Here is a 16,454-nt window from a genome sequence, read left to right as displayed (position 1 = left end):
TTGTCGGGTTTCTTCACTAACATTATTTCAAGACCATTATCGTCAATTCTATTGAATGGCTTTTAGAATTTCTTTTTTTAGTTAAGGAAACCGTTTGCACACCTGCGCCTGTTGACAGCATTGATATAACTGCTGAAATTTTCCCACGTGTTCTGCTCGTTTGCTGGCGAACGCTTCTGGTTTGGATCAAGTAGCAGCATGTATGAATCTCTAGGGGACGTTTCCTTCATAACTAGTGAGCGAAGCATTGCGGCACTCATGAAAAAAGAAAACTAAATAATAAAAACAGGTGTTGTTCTTTTCACCTTCCTGTTTTTTTTACCGTGCTGTGCTTACACACTATAACAATTATTGAGCAGCTTACCAAGCTCCTTTTTAATTGAGTCCCTTCATTTTGTTGTACTCGCGGAAAATTATAGATACACGTGTTAGCTTGACTACATGAAAACGCCGTGAACTTTAACAAATCTACGTAACACAACGATGACCAGGACATCACTTCAGTCACAAGACTTCGATTAAGAAAACTGTACTTCTTACAGTGTGCAGACGGTTTTTGCCCTTTCTTCAGTAATTTTGTTGCAGTTTGTTATATTCTAGGTAACCAGGGAGCTGTGTTTATGGCAATGTAGCGCACCATAAAAATGATCGTGCTGCGCCGTTGCACCAGCTAACGAAATTAAGCGTATTTGGTTTAGCTCACTCTACCTGTGGCGTTCACTTACGAGACAGGTGATTTGTGCTGTGGTCACAATGCGCAGGAACGACAGAAGGCTCGTCAGGAGTTGAGCAACTTCTACGACTCTGAAAACCTGGCCGACCTCGTTGGCGTGAAAATAGCGTACGACGGCTTCTCTTCATTGCCGCGGAGCCAGCGGACGCGTATTTTGAGCGGCACGAACATCACAGCAGAACGTCTGTACTTTATTTCTCATTGTGTGAAGTGGTGCAGAGAGGTTCAATTTGGATCGGGACGATACGCTCCAGACCGGTCCCGGTGCATCGTTCCTTTGATGAACATGCCGGAATTCTCAAAGGCCTTTGAGTGCTCTGCAGGAGACCTCATGAATCCCGCAGAAAGATGCGGATTCTGGGCGTAAAATGAAGGTAATTTGCCTATAGTTCGATGCTTATGTATGTATGTTCCGCAACACGCGAAAATTGTTTGGAGAAGTTAATAAACAATCGTAAGAATATGAGCACAACTTGTCTTCAATTTTGCATTGATTAGAAACACTACAGCAACACGCGAGAGGACACGAGGACTGTTTCCGCGTCTCTAAGAAACATCCTGCACTGACGTCTGCAGGAGAAGTGTCCACAAATTTTGGGAACATTAAACAAGTATTCTGAGAACTAGTTTCATTTCTTACATCGTTACATCCAAGTGATTCTCTCGCTTATAGAAATCACACCTTGTGGAAGTTGCCGAAAAAACCAGATATTTGAAATATTGGCATGACCAAAATAAAATTTTTAAAGATAGAAATTCAACGTACGCTGACGTTGTTTGAAGTATACTAGCAGTTGTTATTAGTTGCCTAATTATTTGTCATGAAATTTCAAGCAAAAATTTTCGAATAAAATCTCCTTCAGCCGCCCAGTTATCATTAAACATAAATATCTTAAAAAATCATTCGTATGGGATATTTCATCTTGACAATTTCATTCCGTATTAATGTCATCTCGTTCTATTTATCACATTTCCACTAGGGTACACAGTTTCTTAAAGTATCATCGTGGTCTTAGTCATTTACTTACGTATAATTAAACACCTTTACCACGTTGTTGCGCCAAATAGTGATTGATTGTGATCCATGTACTGTATTTTAATGGAGCTTGTGTTGTAGGGGCTAATTTCCATGGCATAATATGACAACTTGAATAATGCTTTTGTCGAGACACTTCAGTAGAAGTAGAAAGAACGAATGATGTGTTCATCCTGTCTGCCCCGCCACGGTGGTTTAGTGGCTAAGGTAATCGGCTACTGACCCGCAGGTTGCGGGACCGAATCCTGGCTGGAAGTATGGATTCGGTCCCGCAGTGGAAGTGTTGTAGGCCCGTGTGCTCAAATTTGGGTGCACGTTAAAGAACCCCAGGTAATCGAAATTTCTGCAGCCCTCCACTACAGCGTCTCTCATAATCATATGGTAGTTTTGGGACGTTAAACGCTACATATCAATCAATCATCCTGTCTGATTTTACTCTGGTGTTTTGACCCAGAGCGTTGTTGAAGTTCACATCATATGCTTAAATATTACCAATAAAAATAACGAAGCCAAATATATTTTGCATTTCAGCACGAATTCAGCAATTGAAGATAATCACCTGAAATTCGTTTTTTAGACGGGGATTGACCAATAACGTTCATCAAATGTAAACATTCAGCTTGCCATGCAAAAGTTTATCGGATTATATCTTTCATTTTAAGCAGTAGCCTACAAACCTAATCGGTAATGAAGCGAAAGAAAACATATGAAAACACAATTACCTTTTTGAATCGCCGAAATTTGACATGAATACATGGGTATAAAAGTAACGGATAAAGAAGTTGTTTTTGGTTAGGACCGAACTTTCAACATCTGTACAATAAAAACATTATTCTATCTACTAAGTGCTCTAGCACGTCATTCCACATCTACAATATTTGTGTCTGTTTCTGTAAACATTAGAATGCTTTTCAATTTCGATTTGCACTTATCTCGTAATGACGGAAAAGTTATTTTGATTGTGTCGAATATCAAAATTAATGACGGGTGAAAACAAATTTGAAACAGTTCTCCATCGTAAATGTCTCAGAAAACAATTACATCACAGTAAAGAAAGGCAAAGTACCAAGGTAACATAACAAACGTTTCAAGTAAGTCATGTACATGAAGAAAGAATAATGAAATCGTCTTTTCATGGAACTTAAAGACGTTGTGATACCTCGTAGCAGCACAAAGGAAAACATGCATCTACAGCAAATCTGTGGAGACAATTGAGAAGTGTTAGCGTGACTAGAAACACAATCTCTCTACAGAAGAGCTGTGGACACGTGGTGTTTTCGGTGGTCTTCGATTGCCGAGTATCATCACCATGAACAGGCATGCGCTCCATGAGCGGCCATGTACTCGGTACAGAAAGTTAAAAAAAGAAGCTGGGACATGCCTTGGTGTTTATCACCCATTTGTTTTCTTGTTATTTTGCTCCACAACGGCGAAGACTAGTAGAATTTTCCTGATCTCTGTGGCACATACGCACTCTAAATATTTTCCAGTAGAGCTTTCATGGTAGATGTTTTCTTGTGTCACCGATAAGAGCTGGAAATAATAGGAGAGAGAGACAGATAGAAAGAAGAGATTGAGTAGAAAAGATGTAACGCGTAAAAGCAACTACAGAAAGCCTGAAAGGGAAGAGAATGACTCGTAAAAATAGCGGTAAAGGGAATACAGGCAAAAAGAGATAAAAAATGGTGAAAAAAATTGACAGAGTGAAATTGTCGAAAAGACGCACAATGAAAAAAGAGCAAGCGAACCCTTTTTGCAGTACAGGAAAGCAATGGATGAAAATGAGACAGGTGAAAGGGCAAAGGTCAAAGTCGGCACCAGATAGCCACCCACCAACTCTGTAGTGTCCCAGACTTTGTGCGAACAGGTGCTAATTTTGTTAATAATGGCCACCGTTTCACAGTGCACTTGTGTGCCCGTAATCATGCATATAATAATAAGACATCGTGTTATAATTGTTCCAGGTAAATAAATTTCAATTTTATTACTGAAATGCTACTAATGAATTTTGATTGCCGTAAAGAATTACGGTGCCCGGAACACCTTATTGTGCTGTAATATGCAGACCAGGTGCCAAATTTGCTGTTGACACCCATTCGCTCTGCTCATTTGTGTGGCAAACACCAGCATCGGTTCCTAGGCCCATACACAGTTTTAAAGAAGACGTCACCTCTTAAACGGACACTACAGAGGAAAAATGGCTTGGTTTAGATTGTGAAACTGAACTCTGAGAAACTTGATGCCATAGGATTCAGTGCAGTCAGTTCATTATTAGGGCAGAAAATTAAGAGTGAAGTTTTAGTTTGAGCACCAAAATCTACGTGCGTGACGTGCAAAACGCGACCCAATAAATGCCCTTCCAGCCAAAACAACGTATTACAAAGGAAAGGTACAACATACACACTAAAGCTGCTGTTAGAGTGGTTATTTTTAAGAACAGCTCAAGCTTTCTGCTGCCTCGCTTCAAACTCGGCTATTCTGCGGAGTCTTTTTGGCCGAATTTCTTGATAGCACGTTGCAAAAACATTTCGAATGATGGTTATGATTCTGTCGCGTCTTAGACGGGGAGTGGCCAGACAGAAAGCGAGAACGATAAATGAATAGGCAAGCGATGCTGCTTTATTGTAATTGAACGGAGAACTTCGCATTTCGTAACTGGAGCATGTACTGTGTTTATAAGTTTGTAGATTTAACAGGTCAGTTAAGGCAATGTAGCAAATGAAGCTGGAGACGGCCGATGGTTAGATGTGGTGATAATATTTGAGGTTGCCCTAGAAAAATACAATTGGCTCTTACAAAATAAGGTAAATTGACATCATTGGTAGAAGCCATGGCATATGATAGATTAACAAATTGTAATGTAGTGTCACTAATGACTCAGAGTAGAGTACTGAGGCCAGATCCAGTAATATCTGGGACATAGTAACCACTCGGCAGTCGTATAATGGTTGATACCACAATTCATTACTTACCCGACTTTACCACACTGTATGAACAGTACTATAACTTAATATTGTATATGAGAGCTGCCTACTCCTCGGTTTATATTGCAGGGAAGTCTAGAAAACTTTTTAAACCAAATGAAACGAAATTTTCACTATCCGTCTATCAAAAAATGTGCTCAGATTTCGAAGCGCGTTAAAGAACCCAAGGTGGTCGAAAAATCCGTAGCCCTGCACTACGGCGTCCCTCATAATTATATGGTGGTTTTGGGACATTAAACCCCACATATCTATGATCTATATATAATAAAGATCCTAATACATGAATCGTTATCCCTCAAAATTTTGTACTAGTTCTGCGTGTGAAATACGTCTAGCTTTCTTAATATACCCAACAGATGGTAATATACCCAAGACATGGGTGATTTGCTTGGACGGACTTTCTTTTTGCTTAAAATGTGTCGAATCTATTTCAGTTTTTGATCACTCGAACGCGGTTCGCACTTTTACGCTTTCCAGTTTTTCCTCATTTATGTTCTGGCAATAGAGCTTCTTTATCACTAGCTAATAGTTTGAATTAGGAAATATTAAGCACTGATCTAAAGCCTGTCGTTCAAACAGAGTGCGCAGTTGAGCCATATAGGAGCATCATCAGATGAAGTTTTGCAATATCTGAGATATATTTTATGTATTTCATATATTATCTCTATTATTTATTTATAATCAAGTTTTACCTTACATGGAGCAGCATTTTCTAAAAGACACTAAAACTATCAGAAGTACTTTCGCTTTATTATGGAATATCTTTTTCGCATACCTTTCTGTGTTTAACGCGATAGGGTTAAGTAGCTCGTTTCAGAGAAATTTCGGCAAACATTATAGTAAGTATACTTCAGAAACCATCAAAATTTTGTTCTGCAATGTGCAAAGTTTGCATTTTGTAAATTCTTTTATTTAAAACTGAATATTATGCGAAGAGGCCCCCCAGTTATCGGCTAATCCCCCAAAGTTGTATGAGCTACAAGCGAAGGTAAACAAAAACAAGATCAAAAATTCCCAAAAACGAAAATACAATCCTGCACATGTTTTACCGTAAAACATGAATTATAGCAGTAATAATACGGGGTGAAAGCGTACAGAGGAAATGTTATTATTAGAATCGCTTAAAGACAGGCGCCCACTACAAAACCGGACACGTTACTGTGCCTATTCCCTAAAGGTCACGTAGTCGGTGCATAGCAAGTTAGAAAATAATTTGTTCACCAAGTTTTCAAAGTACGCACTAGGACAAGATATCGCTATCGCGTTCAACTCCTAAAGGCGTAGCTTATCGTAAATTTTCTTCTATATTTCTTAATTCATTTGTCAAAATCAACTGCTGCATTATTGGTGGACGATGCCTCGTAAAGGGTTGTGCCATTTTTGGGGGAGTCATCATCATCACGACCAACGGACACCTATAGCAGAGCCAGCAGTGCGATACACGGTCCTTCCTAGATTTCAAGGGATCCTGCAGTACCAGTGAACCAAATCATGGTAAAGTGAATATTGTTAAATGCTGTTTCGCTGTAGTAGAGTGTACTAGAACAAGGGAGTTAAAGTAAAGCATTAAAAGTGAAGCCCAAACAGAGTCAATTTGCATGTGCGCTGTGATTGGTAGTCTGCAATGCACCGTCGTTTTAGTAGTCGAGGGGGAGAATGCTCGCTTCATACTCAAAAGACCCAGGTTTGAATCACAGCTGTAGACGATAGATTTTCTTTTTCTTAATTTTACTTGCACAGGTGTACTGGTTGGTGTTTTTTTCTAATCTGGGTTCAATTGCGGCATATTGCTACAAAACGTCGCTCGAAAGATGACGATGTGCTTTCATAGCAGGCAAGTAAAAGCACAATGTCTCTCTTATTCGTCGAAATTTCGGAAGCCATGCTTTGAAGTTTTTGTTGAATTCCGTGTGGTGACGCTGCAAATAAAGGTGCTTATTGTCATGTTTTTCATTCTTTATTTCATATTTCACGTGAGTTTTGTAGCAATATGTGGCAACTGAAGCCAGAATTTAAAAAAAAGCTAAACAATACAGCTGTGGAAGTAAAATTTGAAAAAAGAAAATCTGTTGTCCACAGCTGCGATTAGAGCCTGGGTATTTTGAGTTGGAAGCAAGCATTCTACCCCTAGACCACTTCGGTGAAGCGGCGCACGGCTCTTAAAACGATGACACAATGCAGACTGCCAATTGCAGTGCCACAAGCGGATCGACCCTGTTTGGGCTTTATTTTCGGAGCTTGGTCTGGGCACTCCCCTTATTCTGGTACATTGTAGCCGCAAATTTCAGGTTAGCTCAAACGTGTAGCATTTCGAAGACATTCGGCTGAATCGCGCACTTTTTGCTTTCCTGAATGTCGTATATGCCGATGTTCTGCTCATATATTACATAGAAGTATCTGTTTTGATAGCATTTTTGGAAAGCAAAAGCCAGGTTGTTAGGAATTAGAAATACAGCTAATCGTGCACATGAAGAGGCTATATGCAATAGTATTGCTAATGCACCATGCAAATATTGGAATCATATTGCTACGTGCCAGTGCATGGAGCTGAAGAAGACAAAGCAGATAGACTGGCACGAGCTAATCTGTGTGGCTGGCGCTGCTCGTCTAACCGGCTGTAAATACATCGATGACTATCCCTCTGAGTCAGTCTCCTTCCCGTAACATATTTGGTGAAGTTGTGTGATCCCCGTCCTCGCCACGGAACTCCGAAGCGGACGCTCCCTCGCGGCTTACAACATGACCACTCAAGACTCGGCTACATCCTCTCCAGTCGCTCCCCCTTCTGCCCGACCTGTCAACCAAGCACCCGCAACAACTTTCGTGACGCTTCCCGCGCTCAAAGACCCCGGCGTGTTCTCGGGCAGCGAGGGTTCCGACGTCGACCAGTGGCTACGCCTCTACGAACGCGTAAGCGCCACTTACAAGTGGGATCCCACTCTTATGCTCGCAAACGTCATCTTTTATCTCGACGGAACCCCTCGTGTTTGGTTTGATAACCACGAGCACGAAATAACAAGCTGGGACAGCTTCAAGGCAAAGATCCCTGAGCTTTTTGGCAACACCTCTGGTCGTCGTGAAGCTGCGAAAAATGAGTTGTTGACTCATGCACAATCTTTCACGGAGCCCTACATCGGTTATATTCAGGCTGTCCTTTCACTATGCCGCCAAGCTGACGAAAATATGTCGGAACCTGAAAAAGTTGCGTATATCCTAAAGGGTATCGCCGACAATGCGTTCAACTTGTTGGTATTCAACAATGTGTCATCTGTTGATGCGATCATTCAAGAATGCCGCCGGTTCCAACAAGCTAAAAGCAGACGCATCTCCCATCAGTTACAGCGCCTTCCGAACACCACTGCGACGTCCTTGTGTCTCGACACATATCATCCACCAGACAACTGTGACAACTTGACGCGAGTCGTCAGGCGGGAGCTTGAAGCGGCTGCTCCAGCTAAGGTGGGACCAACGTCCCCTGACCCCTCTCCGCCAATTACGTTGCCTCTCATTCAAGCAGTCGTCCAGCAGGAAATCGCCAGCTTGGGAATTCACTCTATCTCACCGCCTCCCCACACCGACTACCAGCCCGATACACGCCTGCACGTTCCTTCCCGACCGGCTCTCCCTCAACGTTCTGTAATCCGTCCGCATGGCGAACACACGATGACAAGCCGATATGCTTCTCGCGTCACAGAATCGGGCACATTTCTCGCCATTGCAGAAGTCGCTGGGGTCCTCCTGCACAACCGTCCTCTCGTCCCTTCTATGCACGTCCTGCCTATCGCCATGAGACCAGCCGCGACCATTTTGCCCAGGAACCTGCTTCTGAACACCGCTACTCCCGCTCTCCCCCCCCCCCCCCCCCAACATCGCCAGTCTCGTTCTACGCAGCCCCGCCGACCATATTCCCCCGCCTTCCCACGAGGTTCCCCGAAGGAAAACTAAGCGTTGCAGCCCCCGGAGGTGGCGCTGCATCGCTCGGACTGACTGAAAATTCTCTTTTGACGATGCCGACAAAACGGAACCTCATAGATGTACAAGTAGACGGCGTAGATGTCACTGCTCTTGTCGACACCAGCGCCCAAATTTCCATGATGACGAGTAATTTTCACCGCAAGCTCAAGACGATTCTCACACCTGCAACCACTCAGTTCGTCCGTGTTGCGAATGGTGGTATAGCATCTATCGTTGGAATGTGCTCCGCTCGTGTGAGCATTGCGGATCGAGACACAGTTGTTCTCTTCGCCGTCCTTGATAAATGCCCCCACGACGTAATCTTAGGCCTCAACTTGCTGTCCGCGCATTCTGCCCTCATAGAATGTTCGACCAGTACGCTCTATCTACACTTGCCCGCAACAGAACCTCTTACACAACGGCCGAGTCGCCTCTGCACAACGGGACACGCGCGCCTCCCTTCACAGACACTGACCTACATAGAGCTCATCTCAATACAACCAGTTCCCCATGGTGACTATGTTCTGACCCCTATCACTGATGTCCTCATAAGCCGTGGCAACACATTACCACACACCATTCTGTCCGTCAAAGGAAATCCTACGTGCCTCCCAGATGTCAATTTTAGCTTGACACCTCAAGTTTTGCCACAAGGGATCTCTTTCGCGTTGCTCTGCACCTTAGAAGACAATGCGGTAGATGCTTTCGCGATAGCCGCCCCTTCTGACCCCCACGCTCAACATCAATCTACCACTCGCTCCGACAGCGCTATTAATTCGAAGATCGCTTCCAACTTAACGACGCACCAGACTGATGAGCTCCACCGGGTTCTGCTGTCCTACATCGACGTTTTTGACATCAGTGGCCATCCGTTGGGGAAAGCTACCGGTATGAGCCACCGCATAAACACTGGTAATGAGCATCCTATTCATAGGCGTCCATATTGGATGTCGGTGGCCGAGCGTCACATCATCCAAAGTGAGGTCGACAATGTGCTCGCCAAGGACATCAATGAGCCATCCTGCAGTCCTTGGGCTTCTCCTGTAGTGCTAGTTCGCAAGAAAGACGGTGCATGGCGTTTCTGTGTGGATTATCGACACCTAAACAAAATTACCAAAAAAGACGTCTACCCTCTGCCACGAACAGATGATGCGCTTGATTGCCTCTATGGGTCCCACTATTTTTCTTCCAGAGACCTTCGTTCCGGCTACTGGCAGATAGAGGTAGATGAAATGGACCGTGAAAAGACGGCATTCATCACCCCCGATGGCCTATATCAGTTCAAGGGCATGCCCTTCGGCCTTTGTAACGCACCAGCCACCTTCGAACGAATGATGGACTCCCTGCTCAGAAGATTCAAATGGTCCACCTGTTTGTGCTACTTGGATGACGTCGTCGTCTTTTCACCAACATTTGAAACTCACATAGAGCGCCTCTCAGCCATCCTGGGAATCTTTCGTCGCGCTGGCCTGGAGCTCAACTCGTCCAAATGTCACTTTGGACGCCATCAAATCACAGCGCTTGGCCATTTAGTAGACGCCAACGGTGTACAACAAGACCCGGCAAATATCAGCGCCGTCAAAATCTTTCCTGTACCACAATCTGCGAAGGATGTACGCAGCTTTATCGGACTATGCTCCTACTTCCAACGCTTCGTGAAAAATTTTGCGCACACAGCGAGGCCGCTTACGCAGCTTCTCAAGAAAGAAGTCTCGTTTTTATGGGGCTCCGAAGAGGCTTCTGCGTTCTCGACTCTCGTCGCTCTTCTCACTACCCCTCCGATTCTGGCACACTTCAACCCTGCTGCCCCTACGGAAATCCATACAGATGCAAGTGGGCATGGCATTGGGGATGTGCTGGCTCAGAAACAACATGGCCATGATTGCGTTATTGCACATGCCAGCCGCCTCCTATCCGTCCCTGAACGTAACTATTCGATAACAGAGCGTGAGTGCTTGGTCCTTGTACGGGCGGTGGCGAAATTTCGACCTTATCTATACGGACGCCCATTTTCGGTAGTTACCGACCACCACGCACTCTGCTGGCTCAACTCTCTGAAAGATCCATCAGGCCACCTTGGTCGCTGGGCTTTGCACCTGCAAGAGTTTTCCTATTCGGTGGTCTACAAATCTGGCCGCCTACACCGTGATGCCAATTGCCTCTCCCGGTACCCTGTCGACGATCCTGAGTACACTGACAAGCCCACGGAGAACTCTATCTTGTCAGTGTCCGACTTCCTTAATAGTGGGGAAGAACAGAAGCGTGATCCAGAGCTGCTTGACATCATCAGCCGTATAGAATCCTCCACAAATGATGCTTCCGTCCGCTACTTTGTCATTCAAAAGGGTGTGCTATACTGTCGCAATTTCTGACTAGACGGGCCCGACCTTCTCATTGTTGTGCCTAAGCATTTGCGCCGCTGTGTTCTCACCGAACTTCACGACGCTCCCACGGCTGGACACCTTGGCGTATCCCGCACGTACGAGCGCGTCCGGCGCCGTTTTTTCTGGTCAGGCCTTGCTCGTTCGGTACGCCGATACGTTGCCGCGTGTGACCTATGCCAATGTCGTAAAACACCGTCGCTGCTACCCGCTGGCCATCTTCAACCGATTGACATACCCGCGGAACCATTTTACCGTGTTGGGTTAGACCTGCTTGGTCCTTTTCCCACATCAACATTGGGAAACAAATGGATAGCCGTTATTACAGACTACGCTACACGCTACGCTATTACGCCAGCTCTACCGACCAGCTGTGCAACCGACGTCGCTGACTTCTTGTTACGGGACGTTATATTGATTCACGGCGCTCTGAGACAGCTTCTCACAGACCATGGCCGTACATTTCTATCCCAAGTCATCGCCGATATTCTGCGTTCTTGTTCCACGCAACACACACTGACAACCGCTTACCACCCTCAAACAAACAGCCTCACGGAACAATTTACCCGCACTTTAACAATCATGCTCGCTATGTACGTGTCGCCCGACCACCGAGACTGGGACCTTGCCTTACCCTACGCAACTTTCGCGTATAATTCATCCCGTCACGACACAGCGGGATTTTCGCCGTTCTACTTATTGTACGTAAGAGAGCCGACTTTGCCACTGGACACAGTCATCTCAGCTCACACCTCGTCCACAAGCGAGTATGCCCGCGACGCGATTGCGCGAGCCGATCATGCCCGTCAGTTCGCTCGCGCTCGGCTGATGGCGTCGCAAACCAACCAATGCCGTCGGTACGATGCGGAACATAGAGACGTACATTTCGCTTCTAGTACCCTCGTTTTACTCTGGTCCCCTCATCGTCGGCTGGGCCTATCCGAAAAAATTCTGTCTTACATGGGACCCTACCGTATATTGCGTCAAGTAACACCTGTCACCTTCGAGATCAGCCGCATCTGTCCATCATCATCTACTATGCAGCCCAGTGATGTCGTACACGTCTCGCGGATCAAGCCCTACAATAATGCGTCAGATAACGACCTTTAAAGCACCGGGACGGTGCCTCCGCCACCGGGGGTCTTGCTACGTGCCAGTGCATTGAGCTGAAGAAGACAAAGCAGATAGACTGGCACGAGCTAATCTGTATGGCTGGCGCTGCTCGCCTAACAGGCTGTAAATACATCGGTGACTACCCCTCTGAGTCAGTCTCCTTCCCGTAACAATATCTCATCCTAATCTTTCCATATGAGATGTACTCAAAAGTATACAAACTTCGATCGTAAACTGAGATAATCTCTGTGCATTCTGTTTTCACTGCCCATGAGCGAATAAAGTGTCTTTCTTTCGGCTTTAAATGCCTGAATTTACAGCTATTTATCACCTTGATGCTGTGGTGACCACGGCACACAAACCTACGCAGCCTCCACCTCGTCACTGTTTAGCCCGGCACCACACAGCTAATCGCTGCTACACGCTTCCGATAAAAGACTCTGCCACGCAGTTTCACCGGAGGCTTACGTCACCACTACTGGCTATATAACCCAAGTTACCAAGCTTCGTTTCATGTTCTGTTTCTCAAACCATCTGAAGTGCAGCATCGGTATGCGTGCCCTGCTGTTGCTATTACGTTAATTAACATCGGTTCATTTTATGTTGCGTTCCGTCCTCCACCGACTCCACATTTTACATTTGGTGACCTAGAAATCGACCTAACCACACCACTATGGCCGACTCAGAATACCTCACCGCTCTCCGCCGTAAGGTGCAACAACTCCAACAAGAACAACTAACCAAGCAACAGCAGCAAGCTCGCAACGCTTCCACAAAGAAAGATGTGCCCACCGGCCCCGCTGAGGACGTCAGAAGTCCTACAGAAGCCACCCCGCACGCTGCTTTCTGGCGTGTTGCTGTCAAGCTTCCGCCGTTTTGGGCGAGTCAGCCGAGGTCTGGTTTGACCAGGTACAGGCCCAGTTCGCCCAGGCGCACATTAACTAGACCGGACCTTCTACGACTACGAACACTTAAAGACCGCACTTATTGGTCGCTTATCCCTCTCAGAAGAACAGAAGATACATTTGCAGTCCGCTGAGCTCGCTGAGCGCAACCCCTTCACAGCTCCTTCACTACATGCGTGCGCACATGGGCAACATGCACGTACAGAATTCTTTCCTGCAATTATAGTGGCTGCAACGGCTCCCGCCGCACGCCCATAAAATTCTGCTGGCACAGGTCAGGCTACCTCTAGGCGAACTTGCGGAAGATCGCGTCGTCGAGGCCTCCTTACCGCTGTTGTCGCCCACCACCCAGGCTGTCGCCGCACCGCTGAACACCGCGGAGCTTGCGCGCCGTATCGACGACATCGATTGACGGCTCACCCCATTCAACAACACCTTGGTGAACGTCGACCGATGCGGCAACGCCACTATTCGCCAAGTCGTGACCGTAACACCACCTCATTGCCGCAACTTGACATCAACGGTCTGTGTTACTACCACCGACGCTTCAGCGACAAAGCCCGGCAATGTCGACCACCTTGTTTCATGGGACATTCGGGAAACGACAATGGCACCTCGTAGAGATGGTTGGAAGCTGACAACCCGGAGGCCGTCGCATCTTCGTCATCGACCAGATCGCGAAGCAGCGTTACCTGGTCGACAGCGGTACTGACATTTGTTGCTACCCGCGATATGACCTTCTAGGACCTCACCCACCGATATCTTTCGAGCTCAGCGTCGTAAATCGGTCCACAATCGACACGTACGGCTCACTGCACTGGAACATTCAGCTCAAGAACTCACTCCACGACCTTCACTAGAACTTTGTCATCGCTAACGCTGCCGAGCCAATCATCGGCTCAGACTTCCTGGCTCACTACAACATCCTTCCAGACTGCCACAGCGACTGTCTCGTCGACTCGACAAAGGGACGCCCCACACCAGGCCAGCGAACAACCGACCAACAGCCAAACATCAAGGTCCTCAGTGTGGATGATCGCTCGCCGTACTATGCTATCCTCGCCGAGTTTCCCGGCTTGAAACGCCCAAGCAGAGTTCCACGCAATATGCAGCACACCACCGTGCACTACATCAGGACCTCTCTAAACCCCCGGTTTTTCGCCGTGCCCGCCGCCTCCCCCAGACCACATGCGCATAGCCGAAACAGAGTTAAAAGCGATGCTCCGAGAAGGCATCGCCCGTCGCTCCAAAGGCCCACGGGCCTCATCACTTCACCTTGTCCCGAAGAAGACCACTGGCTTACGCCCATGTGAGGACTACGGCGCCCTCACCGCACGCAATATAACAGACAGGTATCCTGTCCACCACATACAGGACTTTTATGGCTGCCATTTATGGCTGCCACGTCTTCTGCGTGCTAGACTTGGTGAAGGCTTACATGCTCATACCCGTCAGTCCGAACGACGTCAAGAAAACTGCAATAATTCCCCCGTTTCGCTTGTTCGAGTTTCCCTTCATGACTTTTGGCCTTGGGAACGCTGGGCGAACCTTTCAGCACTTCGACTTCGGCTCGACTTCGGCTTTGTTCATCTTGACGACATATTGGTCTTCTCACGTGATGCCGAAGAACACCCACCAGCTCCAACGCCTTCACGACCCCGGCCTGCTCGTCAACGTCCAGAAGAGCACGCTTGGCGCTTCCACCGTCCATTTTCTCTGCCACGAAGTTTGGTCAGAGTGAACTCGAGTCCTGCCTGATCGTATCTCTGACTTGCAAAAGTACCCTCAACTCACCACCGCTAGAGACCTTCACCGTTTCCTCGGCATGCTGAACTTATATAGTCGCTTCTTACCGCACGCCGCCGACTATCAGGCACTCCTTCATGATGTCCTGGCTGGTCTACGTGAAAACCAACCCGTTACGTGGACACCAAGTTTGGTTGAAGTTCTTGAGGAATGCAAGAATGCTCTCCACATCCCCACGATCCTCTCCCATCCCGTCCTAAACGCTCCCTTGAGACTCTTCACGGACGCCTCTGGCTTCGCCGTCGGCGCCACCTCAATGCAACGCGTGGACAAAATATGGCACCCCTTGGCATTTTTTTCAAGGAAACTCTCAGCTCAGAAGGTGAGCCCTTCAATAGCCAGTTCCATCAACAAAACCACGACCGCTGCTCGCACGAGTTCGCCAGCTTACTACAGAAAAGTTCTGGCAATATACGAAGCAGTGCGGCTCGTTCTCGAAGCGCACCACTGCACCATTCATATTGACTACAAACCTACGGCTTCTCTCAACGTCGCGATAAATTTCCGCCTGTTCAGCGGAACCAAATCTCGTTCATTGCACAGTTTACAGCCCGTAGTATGAGGTCTTACCGCTTCCTTAAGCTGTGAATTTCAAAACAAAAAAAAGTGCTCACAGTGTCCACAGCAAAAGCGTAGGAAATGCGGTGGTCTAGCAGACAACACTGTGCGGCAGCCTCTGAGGGACGTCGTCACGTAGGTGGCGCAAAGATATGCACTCGACGCCAATACATTTTCTTTCTGTCGCTCGCTGAGCCATCGTCAATTTAAGTTGAATTCTCTCTGTAAGCATCCAGACTTCCACTGCATAGCGGCAAGGTGCAGCTATAGCATGCATTTCTCTTGCGAGATAGTGGCACAAACACATAAGCTCGGACGCGCGTACAAACACGCACACACTTTCCCTCCTCATTTATGTTAGGTTGGCTTGAGCCCGTTATATAGTAGCACAGGCCACCTCAGTTTTTTTTCAGTTAGTTTTATACACAAGGGCCAAAAAAGCCCACACATACATACACACACGCACACAAACACTCCTATACGATGTGCAGAAAGGGTGACAAAGAATGAAGCCTCGGTGAATAATTTTGAATTAAATATATGCCGCTTCCTTGAGATACATTTGTCTCATTCATGTATAGTGGAGCAATAATAACTTGAACGCTATGAGTTCTGAGAAAGGTTTGAATAGTTTAGTATTGAGCATGACCTTTCTATACATTTCAGAAATATGGTATTTCGAATTTTTTGAGCTTGTACCGTATATATATATATATATATATATACTTGTCTAACTCCGTAATCATGAGTTGCAATTCGCCCCCTGAGTTACTCAGCAATGCAATGTCATCGGCGAAGCGCAGGTTACTAAGGTATTCTCCATTAACTCTTATACCTAACTGTTCCCATTCTAGGCTTCTGAAAACCTCCTGTAAGCACGCGGTAAATAGCATTGGGGAGATTGGGTCCCCCTGCCTTACACCCTTCTTGATTGGTATTCTGTTGCTTTCTTTATGAAGCACTATGGTAGCAGTTGATCCCCTG

The 16,454-nt window shown here is 46.4% G+C and overlaps 2 protein-coding genes across 2 annotated transcripts in view; both read left to right on the top strand.

The window, feature by feature from the left end:
• Positions 1 to 1,199, top strand: part of LOC119159962 (neprilysin-21-like) — a 30,980-nt gene extending 29,781 nt beyond the window's left edge. The window contains exon 4 of the mRNA XM_075890168.1: positions 762 to 1,199. Coding sequence (XP_075746283.1) covers positions 762 to 1,100 — 339 coding nt within the window. The 3' untranslated portion in view covers positions 1,101 to 1,199. The remainder of the gene's footprint in view (positions 1 to 761) is intronic.
• Positions 1,200 to 6,161: 4,962 nt separating this feature from the next.
• Positions 6,162 to 16,454, top strand: part of LOC142803892 (uncharacterized) — a 64,324-nt gene continuing 54,031 nt past the window's right edge. Inside the window, exon 1 of the mRNA XM_075890167.1 lies at positions 6,162 to 6,247. Coding sequence (XP_075746282.1) covers positions 6,245 to 6,247 — 3 coding nt within the window. The 5' untranslated portion in view covers positions 6,162 to 6,244. The remainder of the gene's footprint in view (positions 6,248 to 16,454) is intronic.

This window comes from Rhipicephalus microplus, chromosome 3 (genome assembly GCF_043290135.1).
Source record: "Rhipicephalus microplus isolate Deutch F79 chromosome 3, USDA_Rmic, whole genome shotgun sequence".
Classification (NCBI taxonomy): domain Eukaryota; kingdom Metazoa; phylum Arthropoda; class Arachnida; order Ixodida; family Ixodidae; genus Rhipicephalus; species Rhipicephalus microplus.
The sequence above is the reverse complement of the archived record's forward strand: the minus strand, read 5'-3'. Positions and strand labels throughout refer to the sequence as shown.